This window comes from Mobula birostris, chromosome 32 (genome assembly GCF_030028105.1).
Source record: "Mobula birostris isolate sMobBir1 chromosome 32, sMobBir1.hap1, whole genome shotgun sequence".
NCBI lineage: Eukaryota > Metazoa > Chordata > Chondrichthyes > Myliobatiformes > Myliobatidae > Mobula > Mobula birostris.
In genome coordinates this window covers 23,455,834-23,474,262 of record NC_092401.1, presented here as the reverse complement: position 1 = coordinate 23,474,262, position 18,429 = coordinate 23,455,834, and the positions used below count along the sequence as shown (strand labels likewise).

The following is an 18,429-nucleotide window of genomic DNA, read 5'->3' as shown; positions in this document are numbered from 1 at the left end:
GGGTGAAAATGAGAAAGAAGAAAGGTACGACCACATAAATCGGGCTTTATTACAGACCACCTAACAGCCTAAGGGAATTAGAGGAGTAAATTTGCAGAGAGGTCGCAGATTGTTGCAAGAAATACAAAGTTGTTATCGTAGGTGATTTTAACTTCTCACATATCGACTGGGACTCCTATACTGTAGAAGGACTAGATGCGAGTTTGTCAAATGCGTTCAGGAAAATTTCCTTAATCAGCATGTAAACGTCCCAATAAGCAAGTGTGCAATACTTGATCTGCTATTAGGGAATGAGACAGGGCAGGTGACAGAAGATTGTGCAGAGGAATATTTGCATCAAGCGATCACAATGCTATTAGTTTCAAAGTAAAAATGCAAAAGGATAAGTCTGGTCCACGGTTTGAGATACTAAACTGGAGGAAGGCCAATTTTGATGGTATCAGAAAGGATTTGGCAAGTATGGATTGGATTGGGACAGGCTGTTTTCTGGCAAAAGTGTACTTGGTCAGTGGAAATGTGAAATTTTGAGTACAAAGGTTGTACGTGTCTGTCAGAAAAAGAAAGACAACAGGTGTAAGGAACTTTGATGTGCAAGAGATATTGAGACCCTGGTTAAGGGAGGGAAAAAAAAAGACCTCCACAGATATAAGCAGGTAGGAACAAATGAGGTACTTATGGAGTAGAAGAAATGCAAGAGAACACTTAAGAAATCAGGAGGACTAAAAGGCAGCATGAGGTTGCCCTAGCGGACAAGGTGAAGGAGAATCCTAAGGGATTCTACAGATAAATTTAGAGCAAAAGGATAGCAAGGGACAAAATTGTCTTCTGGAAGATCAGCCAAAAGATATGCAGGAGATTTTTTTTTGCATTTGTATTTACTCAGGAGACAGACAAAAGTCTCTAGAAATGAGGCAAATTAGCATCACACTCATAGACTTTATAAGATAATAGAGGAGGAGGTGTATGCTGTTCTGATGCAAATTAGAGTGGATAAATCCCCGGGGCCTGACAAGGTATTCCCTCGGATCCTGCAGGAGGCAAATGCAAAATTACTGGGTCCCTAGCAGAGACACTTAAATCATCCTTAGTGACAGGTGAGATACCAGACAATTGGAGGTTAGCCAATGTTGTTCCGCTGTTTAAGAAAGGTTCTAAAACTAAACCAGGAAATCATAGCTTGGTGATCCCGACATCAGTAGAGGGAAAGTTCTTGGATGGTATTCTGAGCGACCGGATATTGGATAAACATGGACCGATTAAGGATAGTCAGTATGGTTTTGTGCTGGTAGGTCATATCAAACCAATCTTACAGAGTTTGAGGAAGTAACCAGGAAAGCGGATGAAATCAAGGCAGGGGACGTTGCGTACATAGACTTTAGTAAGGCATTTCACAAGGTCCTGCATGGGAGGTTGGTCAAGAAGGTTCAGTCACTTGGCATTCAAGAGGAGGTAGTAAACTGGCTTTCTGGGAGAAGCCAGAGAGTGGTAGCAGATGGTTGCCTCTCTTACTGGAGGTCTGTGACTAGTGGAGTGCAGCAGGGTCCATTGTTGTTTGTCATCTACATCAATGATCTGAATAAGTATTGAGTACAGGAGATGAGATGTTATGTTTAAGTTGTACAAGATGTTAGTGAGGCCTAATTTGGAGTAGCATGTACAGTTTTGGTCACCTACCTACAGGAAAGATGTAAATAATGTCAAAAGAGGAGATTTACATGCATGCTGCCAAATCTGGAAGACTAGAGTTATAAGGAAAGCTTGAATAGGTTAGGACTTTATTCATTAGAACATAGAAGATTGAGGGGGAAATGATAAGGTTCGTCCATTGTCATCGATGACAACCTCGACACCATTAGTACTTTTTATGAGGTTGAGTTGCTAGCTCGACACTCAACTCGGCACGGATGGATAGCGTGCCCGGAAGTGGCCCGACTGGATTTGAACTCAGGAACCTTCGCTCCGGAGTCCGGCGCTGATGTCACTGCGCCACCAGCCGGCTTATCATGGTGTCCAGACTAGCGCTTGATTTGGATTTAAGTGAGAGAGAGTTGCACAGCATCAGCCTTGCTCTCTCTTCCCAATTCCCATCTGGATCTAGTGGCAAGACAAGAGTCGAGACGGTTGGAGATGGGACAAGGCGCAGTGGATGACCAGGATATCTTCTGCGTCTCATCCTGCTCTATACATTCCACAACCGCTTGCAGAGACCGCCTTCTTACCCGTTGAACCTTCCACAGGTCTTGTCCGCTCGATCCGCAGGAGTCTGTCTTCATATGCTGGGGTAGGCAACACCCTATCTCACCGAGGGTTTGAGACCCGTCGGCTACCCTCACCTAGTTTAGCCGGCTTGTCGAAGCCGTCGCCCGGGGTGTGGCCGCTGTCACATGCAAACAGCTACGAGGAGCCACAGGTGAGAGCTGAGTGCCAGGTGGAGACCAAAGGCGGACAAACCACCCTACGAAGGACGTGACATGTTCCCCCACCAGAGGTGCTACCCCTCCCTGACGCCCCATGATAGGGGTATACAAAATTATGAAACGTATAGATAGGGTAAATGCAATTTCCACTGATCGGCTGGGCCCACAGCTAGAGATGATGGGTTAAGGGTGAAAGCTGAAAAGTTTAAGGGAAACATGAGGGGAAACTTCTTTATTCAGAGGGTCCTGAGAGTGTGGAACAAGCTGTCAGCACAAGTGGTATATGCAAGCTTGATTTCAGGATTTAAAAGAAGTTTGGGTAGGTACATGTATGGTAGTGAAATGGGGGGCTATGGTCCCGGTGCAGGTCAATGGGAGTAGGCAGTTTAAATGGTTTGGCACAGACTAGATGGGCCAAAAGGTCTGTGTCTATGCTGTACTTTCCATGACTCAGTACAGAAGAATAAAAAAATGACCTCACATAACAGAGGTGGACTGACAAGGTGGGTCTCTCTCAAGAGGTTGTTGAGAGAGAGAGTTAATGAATATACTCAGGACAGATTGATTCTGAATACTAGGGACTAAGTGGACAGATCAAGAAAATGGTACTACAGCCACGAATGATGGAGCCAGCTCATGAACGTACTCCCACACCCATTTCTTATGTCCTTGTACTAACACGTCTTAACACCACAGGGGCAAGGGCTGCATTCCCTGAGGCGAGTACTTGGATTTTCCCAGCTAAGTATAGACAGAAAGCATGTAGCTGACAAGTTGTGATTTGAATGTAGCAATGAAGTAGTCCAGAGGCAAAAGTCAAGACCATCAGTTTGTCTCTTTTTATCACTTTTCATAAGAGAAAACACACACATATATCTCTTCCTTCCAACCCACACAATGACACATTTCAATTAATGCACATACTTAAAAGTTCAATGATTGTCCTAACCCTTTAAAATATTAATAGTACTAGGGTGAGGAATAGTGACAAATCTCGTATCTTACCTTTTCCCTTTGGGTTTCCTTTAGCAGCTGGCTTTTGTGCAGTAATCATTGCAAGCTCTGCCTCTAAGTCGGCATCATTTTCATTGTCATTCACATCCATCATCATACCATCTGGTGAGAAGTCAACCAGCAAGCCAAGCTGTGAAAACACATTTAACATGGACATGACCATCGATAACACCAAGGGACAGAGTTTCCAAATTAAAACTGCAGGAAAATTACTGTTACAAAGGGGGTTTACACTGTAGCAGTTGGCAACATTCATGATCTCACTGGAGACACAATAAAAGCAGAAATCATGACATGATCTTTCTTTTTAAATCTTTTTATTATTTTTCCAAAATTCTAAACAGAATAACAATATTAATACAGAGAGATTGGAATAATCTTGTTCTTGATAAATATGTACAAAAAAAATTTCAAATACAGGTGTAATAGACTTCCAAACTCTTAATATAGTTAATCATAGAGAAAAAAAATAGAAAAATACAAAGAAAACCCCCCCAAAAAAATAAACTAAATACTAAACCCAAAAAAAAGCAAACAGAAAAAAACAAAGCTGAACCAATATCTTAAATTGAACACGTTCAATAATGTCGTCAACTCCACTCCTCTATTCATATATTTTAAGTTAATAAGGATTCAGAAAGGTCAAATTACATCACATGAAAATGTTGAATAAATGGCTTCCAAGTCTCTTCAAATTTAACCGAAGGATCAAAAATGTCACTTCTGATTTTTTCTAAATTTAAACATGATATAGTTTGGGAAAACCATTGAAATGTGGTAGGAGGGTTAGTCTCCTTCCAGTTCAATAAAATGGATCTTCTGACCATTAAAGTAACAAATGCGATCATCATCATGACATGATCTTATTTGGTAACAAATGTGGAGAAGCTTTTCACAAAAATAAAACAGGAAATTGCATCAAATTTAAGAAAATATTCAGACAATCCCAAGTCTTCAAGATAGTTAATCATGATTTGCAATAACTCAAATGCTGCCAGCACAGCAGCGTAGCACTTTACAGGTTCGGCAATCAGCTTTCAATTTCTGCTGCTGTCTGTAAGGAGTTTGTACTTTCTCCCCATAACTGCATGGGTTTCCTCCTGGGGCTCTGATTTCCTCTCACATTCCAAAGATGTAAGGGTTAATAAGTCATGGACATAATCTGCTGGTGCCAGAACTTGGCGACGCTGCAGGCTGCCCCCAGCACATCCTTGTAACCGTGTTGGTTGGTGACACAAACACATTTCACATTTTTTCAATGTGCCCATGTGACAAATAAAGCTAATCATTAACTGAACTTTTCTCCTTACTTCAACGCCAGTACGAAGTTCAAAATACAGTGAAGTTATAAACCAGACATTAAACATAGATAGTTAAGTATCTCGTACACAAAATTTAAAAGAAACTGAAATTTACAAATGTTGCTGGGATACCAGATATATGGTGCTAGCACAGCCTCCATTGACACTGACCACATGGATCAATGCCACAGTTCCATCATATCCATGCACAGCCAATTCCTGTTGCTTTCCTGATGCAAACCTTGATGGTCCTTGCCAACCTGTCACTGAAATAGCTCTATTGGTTAAGGAAATGCAAACTAATGGGGTCAATGTTTCTTCCTACAACCACAGGCTCATTTATATGGCCAAACATCATTCAAATAGATACGACTAGAAATCTTCACAAATAGCATTGTTGTTCATTCAGACCTTGATGTCAAACAGATCATATTGGAAATGGTAGATGCCAATTAGTTTTGAACCTGACCTCCTTTGACACAGAAAAAGCAAAACCATAAAACAAATATCTTCCGGATGAAATTTATCTCTACCATATAGTAGCGCGGTCACTCAAGTTGAGTATGATTCTGCTAAGGGTGTGTCTATTGGGTTCTCAGGTGGTTGTAGAGGCTGATCTGTGATCCACATACTCTGGTGCAGTGTGGACACAAGTAGGTTAGTGGTTGCAACACACATCAAAGTTGCTGGTGAACGCAGCAGGCCAGGCAGTACCTCTTCCTAGAGATGCTGCCTGGCCTGCTGCGTTCACCAGCAACTTTGATGTGTGTTGCTTGAATTTCCAGCATCTGCAGAATTCCTCGTGTTTAGGTTAGTGGTTGGGTGTTTTTGCTCTTCAGCCTCGCTGCGGCACAACGGAGGTCATAACACAGCTCATCCTTGAACAGATTTGCTCCAGGTGTTCCTATTGAACGCAATGTCTTCCCAGTTTTTAGATGTAACGTTGAATTTCTTCTGGCGAGTTTCAATGGCATCTTTAAAGCGTTTCCTTTGCCCACCAGGGGGTCACTAGCCTTCCTTCAGTTGCGAGTAAAGGATCTGTTTGGTGAGACGCGACTTAGGCATCTGAATGACAAAACTGTCCATCGGAGTTGGTGTTGCTTTATCATGGTGGAGATGCTGTTCATGTTGGCCTACTCCAGTACACTGGTGTTAGTGCCTCTGTCCTTCCTGCCGATCCTCAAAATCTTTCAAAATATTTCAAATATTTGCTTCAAAAATATAAGAAATTGTATAATCAAAAGTGATGCTGCTAAAATGCACACACTCATTCTCATGGTTTATGAAGTAACTTATGACTCTGTGCATCAATTATGTTTTTAAACAGTTTCTGACTTCCACAAGCACTTTTGTTAGAAGTGCAGCTGAGATCTCTGCACTGTAAAGGCATCAAACCAGACTGGTGGGCAAAAGCTGCAGATACAAGACAGTGCAACAATGGTGCAATTCAAGAACATCTTGCACCTGGCACACTGTACTTACTAATAAGAGAAAATCTGCAGATGCTGGAAATCTGAGCAACACACACACAAAATGCTAGAGGAACTCAGCAGGCCAGGCAGCACCTAGGAAGAGAGAACAGTCGGCATTTTGGCCCGAAGTGTCAGCTGTACTCTTTTCCTAGATGTTGCCTGGCCTGCTGAGTTCCTCCAGCATTTTGAGTGTGTTACACTGTACTTACTGCCAAGACTGAATTTCATTTCTGCCAAAGGAGTTTTGTGTAGCAACTTATCCTAACTCTAAGACAATCCAGACACTCCATGTTAAGCAATTTACTTCATGGTGAAAAATACCAAGTACAACAGAGTTTAGGGTAGCAAGTATACATTATTCATTGATAAAGACACTCCAAGAGGACCACAAACTTGTTGTGGCTTGGAGGTTTCCATGCCTCAATGATCCAGAGAGCTATGTTGGCTGGAGTCAGGGCTTTATGCTCTGACTCTTGGTAGGGTCACCCACGTCAAACAGATCAAGGGGCTTTGCCCTTATACCCTTCCAACAAGGCCTAGTGAACACTTGAGGAACAACACCTCTGTCCAGGCATGTAGCAGTACCTCAAGATTCAAAGTTGAATTCAATAACTTCAGATAGCCAGCCTTATCCAGTAATATCAAAACTTCTTTCTTAATCATGGTTAGTTCATAGATTATGACTAACATGCATTCACTTCCTCCATCAGACAGTAATTCTCTCCTGAACAGCCTTATGCCCCAGCCTAGCACATACAGTACATTTCCTTGTTTCTCCTCTTTTTATAACCTAACACTTGATTTCTCACTTTTCTCAGTTCTGATTAACTTTACATCTTAATTGTTTCTCTCTCCATAGTTTACTGACTTCTGCACTCTATACTTTATTTCTAATTTCAATAGCAAGTATAATATTTTCAAATAAAGGTATTAAAACTATCTTAACGGTTGGTTGTATCGCAAGATATTTACTGGACATACGCGGTTTCAGCAGTTCTCAGTGTTGAACTGTTAACTGTTGAATTGACTCTCGTTCCACCACTCTGTGGCAGTGTTGTCACAACACTACAAGACGGAGGATTTCAATTAACCAAATGTTTTTATAAAAACCTTTAGAAAACATTTCAAATTTCATTGATTTGTGCCTTTAAATTAGTAACCCAGCAAACTTGTTGATTATCGATGTGGCAGACTCGAAAAGCTCAAAAGTGTATTCGCAACACACACCCACCCACCCACAATCTAAGACTGAAAACAGAACTCTACCGCCAGTAAATACCAATTGCGTCCTTTCCAGAATGCTGCCAACCTCTGATTATGTGTTTTTACAGCTAAGATCAATATTTTGTCTCTGTGTGTGGGGGGAGGTAGTATATTTTAGACGTTTTTGATGCCCAGGAGAACATCAGTAGCAGTATATACAGTATGTTTATCAATTAACGTGAAAAACATTGCATTATGAAACTGCAAAGGCCCCGGACTGGTTGTCAGCTCCCGGGAATTTGGAATCTGCCCGGAAACAGCATCCACTTGTTTGGCCCAGCCTTACCTGCCTGGCCTTCGCCGCTCCCCGGCCCTTGGGCTCTGGAGCTCTTCGGTTCCTGTTCATAGCTGGCCTCCCGGCTCTCAACACCTCATATCTCGAAGGGTTGGGGGAAGAAAAAAGAACACTCAAGATCCTCGCTTCCTTTCCTACTTAGGCGAGGCCACCAAGATCAGAAGGCATCTCTCAATTATAATCGGATCAATTCAGGACCGCGGGTCCTCCCCACACAAACCCCCAAGACGCTGAATGTTTACGACAGCGTCCTCTCCACTGGAACTTCCGCCTTCCCTCTCCGCTCAGGTGAATTACAATCCAATAGCCCTGCCCCAACAGTCGCAAAGCAGTGCCCGCACTGTCGTGAAAAGGAGCCGCTTTAGGGAGGAGCTGGGAAAACCGGCGGCAGGTGTGTCCCACACTGTGCCTGTCGGGAGTTGTAGTTCGTACGGGTATGCCGGCGGCAATACAGTACCTCGTTCCCAAGGGGACGGCACACTGACGCGCAGATGCGTTTGGCGCTCGAGGAGTGGGCGGGAAAGAGCTGTCAGCTTCGCGCGGGCGGGGGGTGGATTAGGGAGCTGATTGATTCGAAAATATTCAGGTAGTACGTCGCTTGAGATTATTTTATCTTTGAATGTGTCGTTGAAATTATGTGTTGGAGCGAATGAATAAAGAAAAAATCTGGGTGCCGATTGTTTTGGGCTGGGTTTGACAGATCGGGTATTGAATGCGAGTGTTAGACTGAGGGAGTGCCTCTCGGACGACAACTCAAACCATTTTACTCCTTGCCAGATAGGGTAAGATCTCCAGAGTGCTGTTTTCGAGCCATACTCAGTACTTAAGAGGCACTAGAGGCTGCAGATGCTGGATTCTGGAGTAGCACATAAAGTGCCTGAGGAACTCGGGGTTCAGGTAGCATGCGTACGTCTCTGTAAATGTAGCACTTCATTCTGCACTCTTTTATTGTTTTAGCTTGTACGACTTCTAGGTAGTTGTAATGAATTGATCTGTATGAACGGTGTACAAGGCAAGTTTTGCCACTGTCCCTCGGTACGTGTGAGAATAATAGCTCAATTTAACAAAAATGAACAATTGATCCTTTGGTGTTGGGGGCTTTCATTTAGTCCAGGGATTCACAACTTGTGGTGCACAGACCCCCTCCGTTAATGTTAGGGGACCATGGCATAAAAAAGGTTGGGAACCGATGATTTAGACTAAGAGAGGGGAGACAGCCAATAGAATATAAAGATAAAGTACCTGGAGGGGCAGGTAGTGTTGTGGAAGCAGAGGATCAGCAGAAGTACTTGGACAGATTGGGAGATTGGGCAAAGAAGGGCAAATGGAATATAGTGTAGGGAAGTGTGGTCTTGCACTTTGATGAAAGGAATAAAGGCAGAGGTTATTTTCCAAATGGGAAGAAAATCCAGAAATCTGAGGTGCAAAGGGATTTGGGAACCTTTGTACAAGATTCCCTAAAGGTTAACATGATCCAGTGGTAAGGTAGGCAAATGCAATGTTAGCATTTGTTTTCCTGATAATTGAGCACATTTAAACGAAACACTGTTGCAGGAAAGGAGCATCCGTGAACAGTGAACCCCACCACCTAGATCATGCTCTCTTCTCACTCCTGCCATCAGGAATCAAGTACAGGAGCCTCAAGACTTACATCACCAGGTTCAGGAACAATTATAACCCCTCAACCATCAGGCTCCTGAACCTAAGGGGATAACTTCACTCAACTTCATTTGTCCCATCATTGAGATGTTCCCACAACCTATGGACTCACTTTCAACTACTCCATCTCATGTTCTCAATAATTATTGATTATTTATTCATGATTATTTCTTTTGTATTTGCAGTTTGTTGTCTTTTGCAAACTGGTTGAATGCCCAATTTGGTGCAGTCTTTCATTGATTCTGTTATGGTTATTATTCTGTGGATTTATTGAGTATAGCGACAAGACAATGAATCTCAGGGTTGTATATGGTGACATATATGTACTTTGATAATAGTTACCGTCATGGTCCGGTACGTGAAGTCTGCATTCCAGTTCACGGTCTGGTCCATGGATTCCGTACTCTTGCTCCGTTGGGTGCCTTAATTGAGGCACCTGATTCTTGTTGTGGGCTGGCAACATAAATAGCTCTAGGGTCTAGTGATTCCTTTCTGGACCGTCCTCGTCAGTAACCTCGCCAGAGCAGGTCCATCAAGTTAACCTGCTGGAGTGAGTCAAGAACCGCTGTCTGTAGTTCCGGGGCCTAGTCGAGAGTTCGCCGCTACTTGGAGCCACTTCATGCCAAGATGATAAAACTGCCGATCATTGTGTGGTTTTGTATCTTCGTGTCCTCGTCTATGCTGGGTAGATCTGACCGTTTGCCGCTACCTTGAGTTGGGAACTGTCTCTTCGTGTCCTCGTCTCTGCTGGGTAGGTCCGGCCGTTTGCCGCTACCCTGAGGGGGGGAGGGGGCGGTCTCGGTGTTTTGTGCCGTGTCTAAGAAGAGTCCCGGCTCTATGTCCTGTGTCCAAGGAGGAGCCCTGGCTCAGTGTTCCATGTCCTGTGTCTAAGAAGAGTCCTGGCTCTAAGTCCAGTGTCCAAGGAGGAGCCCCGGCTCAGTGTTCTGTGTCCTGTGTCTAAGTCAAGTCTGAGCCTAGTCCAAATCAAGAGTCAAGTTCTAAGTCCAAATCAAGAGTCAAGTTCTAAGTCCAAGTCCAGAGTCAAGTTCCAAGCCAAGTCCGAGTCAAGTCCCTGCCAAGACCCGAGTTCCGAGTCGTGACATGAGTTCCCTGTCAAGTTCAAGTCCCAAGTCCAAGTCCAGGTTTTCTGGTATGTCACTCTACGTCTACCTTCGTGTTATCATTTTGTCCTCACTCCTTGGCTTACCTAGCATTCTTAATAAACATAGTCCAGTTCCTAGTGCTTCGGTGTCTGTGTCTTGCGTTTGGGTCCACTACCATTGTCCCCTTGCAAAACAACGGCCCAGTTAGACATGGACCCAGCAACACAGACACTATTGTTAAACTCTCACTATCCAGGGTACCCTCTTGTTGAAACACCCCCCCCCCAACCCGCCCGGGTCACTGATAATCTGAGCAAGCCTGTTGGATCACCAGGAGGCTCCCATGAGGGGGGTTACTGTCACAGTCCGGTCCGTGAAAGCGGCATTCCAGTTCATGGTCCGGTCCGTGGATTCCATGCTCCGGTTATTCTGTTTTCCCTTGTTCCATTGGGTGCCTTAATTGAGGCACCTGATTCTCGTTTCGGGCTGGCAACATAAATAGCTCTGGAGTCCGGTGATGCCTTGCTGGACAGTCTTTATCAGTCACCTCTCTGGAGCAGGTCCGTCAAGTTAACCTGCTGGAGTGAGTCAAGAACTGCTGTCTGTAGTTCCGGGGCCTAGTCGAGAGCTCACTGCTACTTGGAGTCACTTCATGCCAAGATAAAAGAACTGTCTATTGTTGTGTGGTTTTGTCTCCTTGTGTACTCATCTCTGCTGGGTAGGTCCGGCCGTTTGCTGCTACCCTTAAGGGGGGAAGGGTCTCAGTGTTTTGTGCCCTGTGTCTATGAAGAGTCCCAGCTCTATGTTCTGTGTCCAAGGAGGAGCCCCGGCCCAGTGTTCTGTGTCCTGTGTCTATGAAGAGTCCCAGCTCTATGTTCTGTGTCCAAGGAGGAGCCCTGGCTCAGTGTTCCGTGTCCTGTGTCTAAGTCAAGTCTGAGCCTAGTCCAAGTCCAGAGTCAAGTTCCAAGTCCGAGTCAAGTCCCTGCCAAGACCTGAGTTCCGAGTCATGACCTGAGTTCCCTGTCAAGTTCAAGTCCAAGCCCGGTATGTCACTCTACGTCTACCTTCGTGTTATTATTTTGTCCTCGCTCCTTGGCTTACCTAGCATTCTTAATAAATATAGTCCAGTTCCTAGTACTTCGGTGTCTGTGTCTTGCGTTTGAGTCCGCTACCATCGCCCCCTTGCAACAGTTACTTTGAATTTTTCTTAGAGGACTAGGATGTAATGTTGAGGCTTTAGAAGGTATTGGTCAGACCACACTTGGAGTATTGCGATCAGTTTTGGGCCACTTAGCTAAAAGATGTGCTGCCTTTGGAGAGAGTCAAGCGGAAGTTCATGAGAATGATTTCAGGAATGAAAGGTTAACGTATGAGGTGCATTTGATGGCTCTGGGCCTTTAGTTGCTGGAATTTAGAAGAATGTGGGGAAGAAGATCTCAATGAAACCTATCAAATATTGAAGGGCCTAGATAGAGTAGATGTAGAGAGGATGTTTTCTATAGTGGGTGAGTCTGGGACCAGAAGGCACAGCTTCAGAATACATGGACATCCATTTAGAACAGAGATGACGAAGTATTTCTTTAGCCAGCTAGGAGTGAATCTGGAATTCATTGCCAGATCCAGGCAGCAGTGGAGGCCAAGTCATTTATATTCAAAGCAGAAGTTGATAGATTGTTGATTAGTCATGAAAAACCAGGAAAATAGGGTTAAGAAGGATAATAAATCAGCCATGATGGAATGCTGCAGCAGACTCGATAGGACGAATGGGCTAATTCTGCTCCTCTTTTGGTCTTATAAAAATGGAGTAAAGGGTTAGAACAAGAGCTGGAAAAACAATAAATGGATCCAGGTAAGGTTTGGGGGGGGGGGGGGAGGAATGTCAGGAGATAGGAGGTGATAGGTAGAAGTGACAAAAGTCTGGTGATGTCATCAAATTGGAGAGGAGGGTGGATCAGAGAATAAAGGGAAGGTAGGTGGGGAGGGAAGCTGGTAGGAAGACACAATTATGTAAGCCAGGCGGATAAGGAGGAGCCAGAGAAACATAATAGACGGGATTCAGATTAATTTATTTATCACGTGTATCAAAACATACAGTGAAATGCTTTGTTTGCATTAACAATCAACACTGCCTAAGGATGTGGCGAGTGAGCCACACATTCCGCCACCTACATAGCATGTCAACAATGCTCGGCAGAACATCACAGAGCCCAACAAAACAGAATACAACAGACAATGGAACAATCTCCTTTCCTCCTTCACGCAGACAGTCCTCCAACCCCAGGATAGACTCTCTGTTACTGAGCAGTTACCGAAAGCCAGGTAGAATATGACGTGCTGTTGTCCAAGTTTCCAATCGTCAGGGTGTTGTCATTTTGTTGGTTGTGTGATGCCATGTTGTCCATTTGTATTTTGCATCTTTTGTGCAGAGACTAACAGATTGAAAACTTCTCATTAGAGTCCCGGTCAATATAAAAGAAAACATCTTCAGTAAGTAGACAAGCACATTTTTAAGGTGCTCTGAAGAAATTTCAGCCCAATGTCACTTTTGCATGTGATATTTTTAAAGTTTTACTAGATTTATTATCACAATCACTAGGTGATGTTTGATGGCAGCAATACAATGCAAAAGTGTAAAATTACTGTAAATTACAGAATAAATAGTGCAATAAAAAGGTATAAAGAGGTAGTGTTCATTGATCCATGGGAGGAAGAAACTGTTCCTGAAACATCGAGTATGAGTCTTCAAGCTCCTGTACCTCCTTCCTGGATGGTGGGGGTCCTTAATGATGGTTGCCACTTCCTTGAGTTATCGCCTTTTGAAAATCTCCTTAATGGTGGGGAGGGTTGTGACTGATAGAACTAGCTGAGTCTACAACCTTCTGCAGCCTTTTGCAGTCATGTGCTTTGGAGCCCTCCGTACCAGGCTGTGATGCAAGAAGTGAGAATAGTCTACACAATTAATCTGTAAAAATTTGTAAGTCTTTGGAGACATACCAAATCTCCTCAAGCTCCTAATGAAGTAGAACCACTGGCTTGCCTTCTTTGTGATTGCATTAATGTTTTGGGTGCAAAACAGATCCTTAGAGATGTTAATACTCAGAAGCTTAAAGTTGCTCACTCTTTCCACCACTGACTGTTGTGTGGACTAGTTCATTTTTTCCCTACTTGCATTCCTGAAGTCCACAATCAATTCCTTGGTCTTGCTGACATTGAATGTGAGTTTACTGTGAAACCATTCAATCAGCTGATCTATCTCACTCCTCTATGTCGCCTCATTGCCTTCTGAGATTTTGCCAACAATAATGGTGTCATCTGTGGACTAAAAAATGGCTTTTGAACTGTGCTTACCCACAGTCATGAGTGTAGAGAGAGTTTCTATGTTCAGAATTCTTCATTTGTATTAGTTGCTTCTCATAATTAGAATTTTGTGCAAGATCTACAACTGTTCGGCATTAGCAGTGAGCTTGCATTGTAAGTGCATTGCTAATATAACTGTAATTCAGAACATGTGGTATTTGCATCAGTAGATGTTAGCATGGGGTAGTTTTAGGTGGTTGAGCAAATTTTTTGGTAAGAATGTATGAGTGAAATTATCTGTAGTCCGTTTTTAAGAATCTGAGATGGCCTTAACATCAAAATAAATACAATATTATGATAAAGACTTTAAAACAAAGCAAATGTCTAGTAATTTTCAGGATATAATAAAGAGTCTGAAATTGAAGTAGACCAATGTCGTTGTTAGTAATATAACTATTATAAGATGCTGCATCTGTACAATTTTGGTGTAATCAATTACAGATCTATTCCCTGTTAAGTTTCTTAGCAACACAGCATAAGGAGCATAACTGATATTTTACAGGACGGCATTTTCATTGAGAGAACTCAGATGATATTGCAAAATTGAGAGAATCAAATTTTGGTTTGTAAATTCATGCCTGCAATTAGGTTTTTTTTAAGATTAAAAATACTACAGATGCTGTAAGTCTGAAATAAATACAGGAAGTGTTGAAACTACTCAGCAGATCAAACTTCATCTCTGTTGAGAGAGAAACAGAGTTAATACTTGAGTTACTGACCTTACATTGGATACTACTAATGAATATCAGAGACAGGCAATCATTCCCTCGCCCCTCCCCCCAACATTACTGAAGGAGTGGGGTTGTGTTTCTGGTACAATCCATATTGTGATTTTCTATAATGTGAAACCATATCATCACCGTCAAGAAACACAAGTTGAGAAAAAGTTTATTTTCTTCTTCACATATATTTTGTGAAACCACATTTTATCTAGTATCTTTTTGTATAATGTTTTGTGGAATTCTGTAGTGGTGAATTTTGATTAATCTAACAGCTGTAATAGAGCTCACCCACACTGTATTTACAGCATTTCCTGAAATTAGATTACTGTCTAAAATTAGATTACTGTCTATCTTTGGCCCTGCTTTGAAGATGTGTCTCCTAGTGGGACACCAAGTCAGAGATGAGTAAGGGACTTCATTTGAAAATAACAATTATTTTTTAATCCGGACTGGAGTTCATAGAGTTACATTTCACATTGCACAGAACAGTGTGTAATAGCAGTTTTTGATAGGCAGTAATTTCATGCACATGCTGCTTCAATTGGTTTAAGTCATTATCTTTACAGTAATTTCCAATGATAATCTGTAGTTAGTTACCAAAAGATAAAAACACTAAATTATTAGAACCTTGTGTGAGATCATCTGTTAAAAGTGTGTACTAGCTGACCAACAGCTTTGTACTTGATATTATTAAGTGCAAACCTCTGAAAAATAGAATGAATTGCATGATTCAACATTTTATAACGTCTGTAATATTGAATTATCCCATGGTACTCTATGGAAGTTCAATAGAAAAAAAAGTGAGTGCTGTGCCAGAAAAGAGTGAGTTCGCTACATCAAAGGACATGTTTAAAAACTTTCTTATAATAGAGAAAGGACTTGAATGAGGAAAATCTGCAGTGTGAGTCCTCAAGAAGCTACTTTGCTTGCTTCTGAAATCCCTCATTCTCATCAACTTCCAATGACATGGAACATTTTATCTGGAGAAGGTCTTACCTCAGCCAAGACTTCTGAAATAACAATACTCCCTCTCAGTGCTGCATTGAATATCAGGCTACATAATATGTTCATATTTAGAGTAGGACCTGACATCGGCTACTACCAATGCCAAGGCTGAATGAAGTGTATAGGAGTAAATTCTTTCAGTTCCCTACAATGACATTGGTAAATTTGTTCCGTTGTGGCAACTGATATGTGCACACATTTATTAACCACCATAAGATACAGTAACAGCAGTAGGCCATTAAATCCTTAAGTTGGTCTGCAATTCAGTGAGGTCATGGCAGATCTGATCTTGCCCTCAGCACCATACTTTTCCCATTGGTTTTAATGTTTTTCAGTGTATCCCCTGAATATGTTCACTGACTGCTTCAACCACTCTCTGTGGATAGATAATTCACAGAATTTACACAACCCGCTGAGAAATGTCCTTCTTATCACCATCTGAATTGGGAAAAGCAAAAGCATATGGTTGCTAATGCCAGTTGGAAATCAGGATAGACAGATTACTGTTTATCTGCCATATGCTGTTTAGAGCCAGAATTGGCAACTTGGATTTTGAAACTTAAATCAGCACCTTGCATAACTCAATGTGTTAAGCAGCAGGAAGGTCACTCTACCAGAACCATTTAAAGAGATTATGAACTGTTTGAAAGGTAGTGACTGATCTACTATCTGTTGTGTTATTATTTGATGTTTCTAGATCTCCTTAAGTTTTACAGTGACAGGTATAGTAGGAACTGAAGGAATTTGGGTTTCTCAAACTTTTGCAATGAATAGAAAAAGATGCACATATATCACATTTATGCTGTTAAATGTTGAATATTCACTTTTGTTCATTTTTTATAGTATTTCACGTGTACTCCTTTAAAAACTCTTACGTCATGCAACTTTTATCATTAGCATTAAATATACAAAATAACAATTTTGGACATAAAACGACACATTTTTAATCTTAAAGATACAATTACTTTAATATATCAACTGTTTTGGAGGAACAGATTGTAAGCATATTAATCTAAAACAAAGAAAGTTCCATCTGACGGTGGTGGCAGTGGCCTAATTACAACAAACAATTCCAACTTTTTCACCGGTCAAGTCAATGCTTCCTTGCTTAACAACTTTATTTAACATTTTGATACAACAAGTAACAAGTTGTCATGTACATTTTATCCTGTAAATATTAACAACAATGGTAAACAGCAAAATAAAAACTACAGTACAACTGCAATGTTTAAACGTAAACGTCAGAAAACACACCAGGAACTAAAAAAAAATTCCATATATTTCTAGGCTTGAAAATCTTTGAAAACGTTCGGTCAGCTTTATCAGGAAGTAGACGATTAATATGCTCTTCCTCTATGAAGTTCATGACTTCATTAGACAGGTGGTAGATCTCTTTCGTCCTGCTTGCATGATGATGGCTCCATCAGTTTGACCAGAATATCTTCAACTGGTACGAAGCACATATCCTTTCCACCTGGTTTTGGATGGAAGCACGTGTTGGGCCCATGAGGGTGGAAAAGCTCCACTTGAACATCTTGATAATGAGCATCCACAGTGACAGCCTTTGCTAACCACCAGTTTTGGTCATAAATAACTGCAAGCCAATCTCCACAATTAATGACACCAGCAGATATATCTGTCGTAGTCCCATCAGGAACACTCTAGGGTTCCTGCTCCATTTCCTCTATCAGCATTGCTAAAGGCCCTCTGTTCTTTCCCATTGTGGTAGGACCACCATTCTCCTCAGTCTGTACCCTGGCATGTGTATCTTCAGTCAACTGATATGTTGTTGGACTGAAACACTGCAGAAACATGACAATGATCTGCAATGGATGCTGTTTCCATAAGGTATGACCTGGTGGAGTTTCCTCATTGCTGGTACAGGTTTTAGTGGTTGTAAAAGGAGTACATCATATGTCTGCATGTCATCTTCAGCAATATGATAGAGCTGAGTACTGCAAAGGCTTCTCCCAACCATCTCATGGAAGATTTTGCTTTCCTGTAGCATCTGCTCTTTTTTTGCTTGGTGATTCTTGTGGTTTTTTTTATTTCTAATTTGCTCTTGTCACTAACACTTTTTCAGTTTGTTCCTATCTTTTATTACCTCTTGAAGTTTATTTTTCAAAGCTTTCATCTCTCTCAAGAATCTTGCTCTTGTTTTCTTTCTTTCCCTTTCCTCTGCTATAGACTGCCTACTGCGAGCTGGCTCCTGTATAGTCTGATCCAATGGACCATCTGGGGGAGTTTCTGGGCGTTCTGGGCCCTTTCTCTTAAGCTGTCTTGACTCTTGCTGTCTACATTTCCACGCCTTTCTCTTACTCCACTTTTCCCTTTCATTCAAATCATTGATAGTTTTTATCTTCCCATCCTCTACTCTTTTCTTCCATTTTTGCTTTCCCTTTCTCAGGTATTCCTCCTTTAACTCTGGCTCACTATATATTTTCTCTCTCCACTATTTTTGGTATTCCCTGTTTCTTCTCCTTTACTCCTCCACTGATAGCTGCTGCCTAGCCATAACTTCATAAAGTGCATAAAAGGAATGTCAGAATTTAATGGAATTATTATGAAATTGTGCAAAATTACTATGAATTTAATTATGTTTAATTTGGTGAAATTTTATAAAATGATTATGAAATAGTGCAACTAAATTAATTTATGGTTTTAGTCAAAAAACCTTTTTTTGCACCGCGAACCGGTTTAATATTGAGAATATTCTTGCGGACCGGCTGACGGTGGGGGGTGTTAATCACGACCGGAATATAGGTGATAAGTCAACTATAGGTCACTTATCAGTGGCTAATACAGGTGTTCTCCGATTTTT

The 18,429-nt window shown here is 41.8% G+C and overlaps 2 protein-coding genes across 3 annotated transcripts in view; one reads left to right on the top strand and one right to left on the bottom strand.

Moving 5' to 3' along the window:
• cc2d1a (coiled-coil and C2 domain containing 1A) overlaps window positions 1–8,123 on the bottom strand; it is a 133,055-nt gene extending 124,932 nt beyond the window's left edge. The window contains exons 1-2 of one of the 2 annotated variants that reach the window (XM_072248391.1): window positions 7,754–8,123; window positions 3,423–3,561 (exon numbers count right to left, since the gene is read on the bottom strand). In XM_072248391.1, the coding sequence (XP_072104492.1) occupies window positions 3,423–3,561; window positions 7,754–7,813 (199 nt within the window). In that variant the 5' untranslated portion in view covers window positions 7,814–8,123. The remainder of the gene's footprint in view (window positions 1–3,422; window positions 3,562–7,753) is intronic. The other variant, XM_072248390.1, reaches the window with a different exon arrangement.
• Window positions 8,124–8,511: 388 nt separating this feature from the next.
• LOC140191081 (uncharacterized) overlaps window positions 8,512–18,429 on the top strand; it is a 60,859-nt gene continuing 50,941 nt past the window's right edge. The window contains exon 1 of the mRNA XM_072248156.1: window positions 8,512–8,544. The gene's annotated coding sequence lies outside the window, so the exon portion shown is untranslated. The remainder of the gene's footprint in view (window positions 8,545–18,429) is intronic.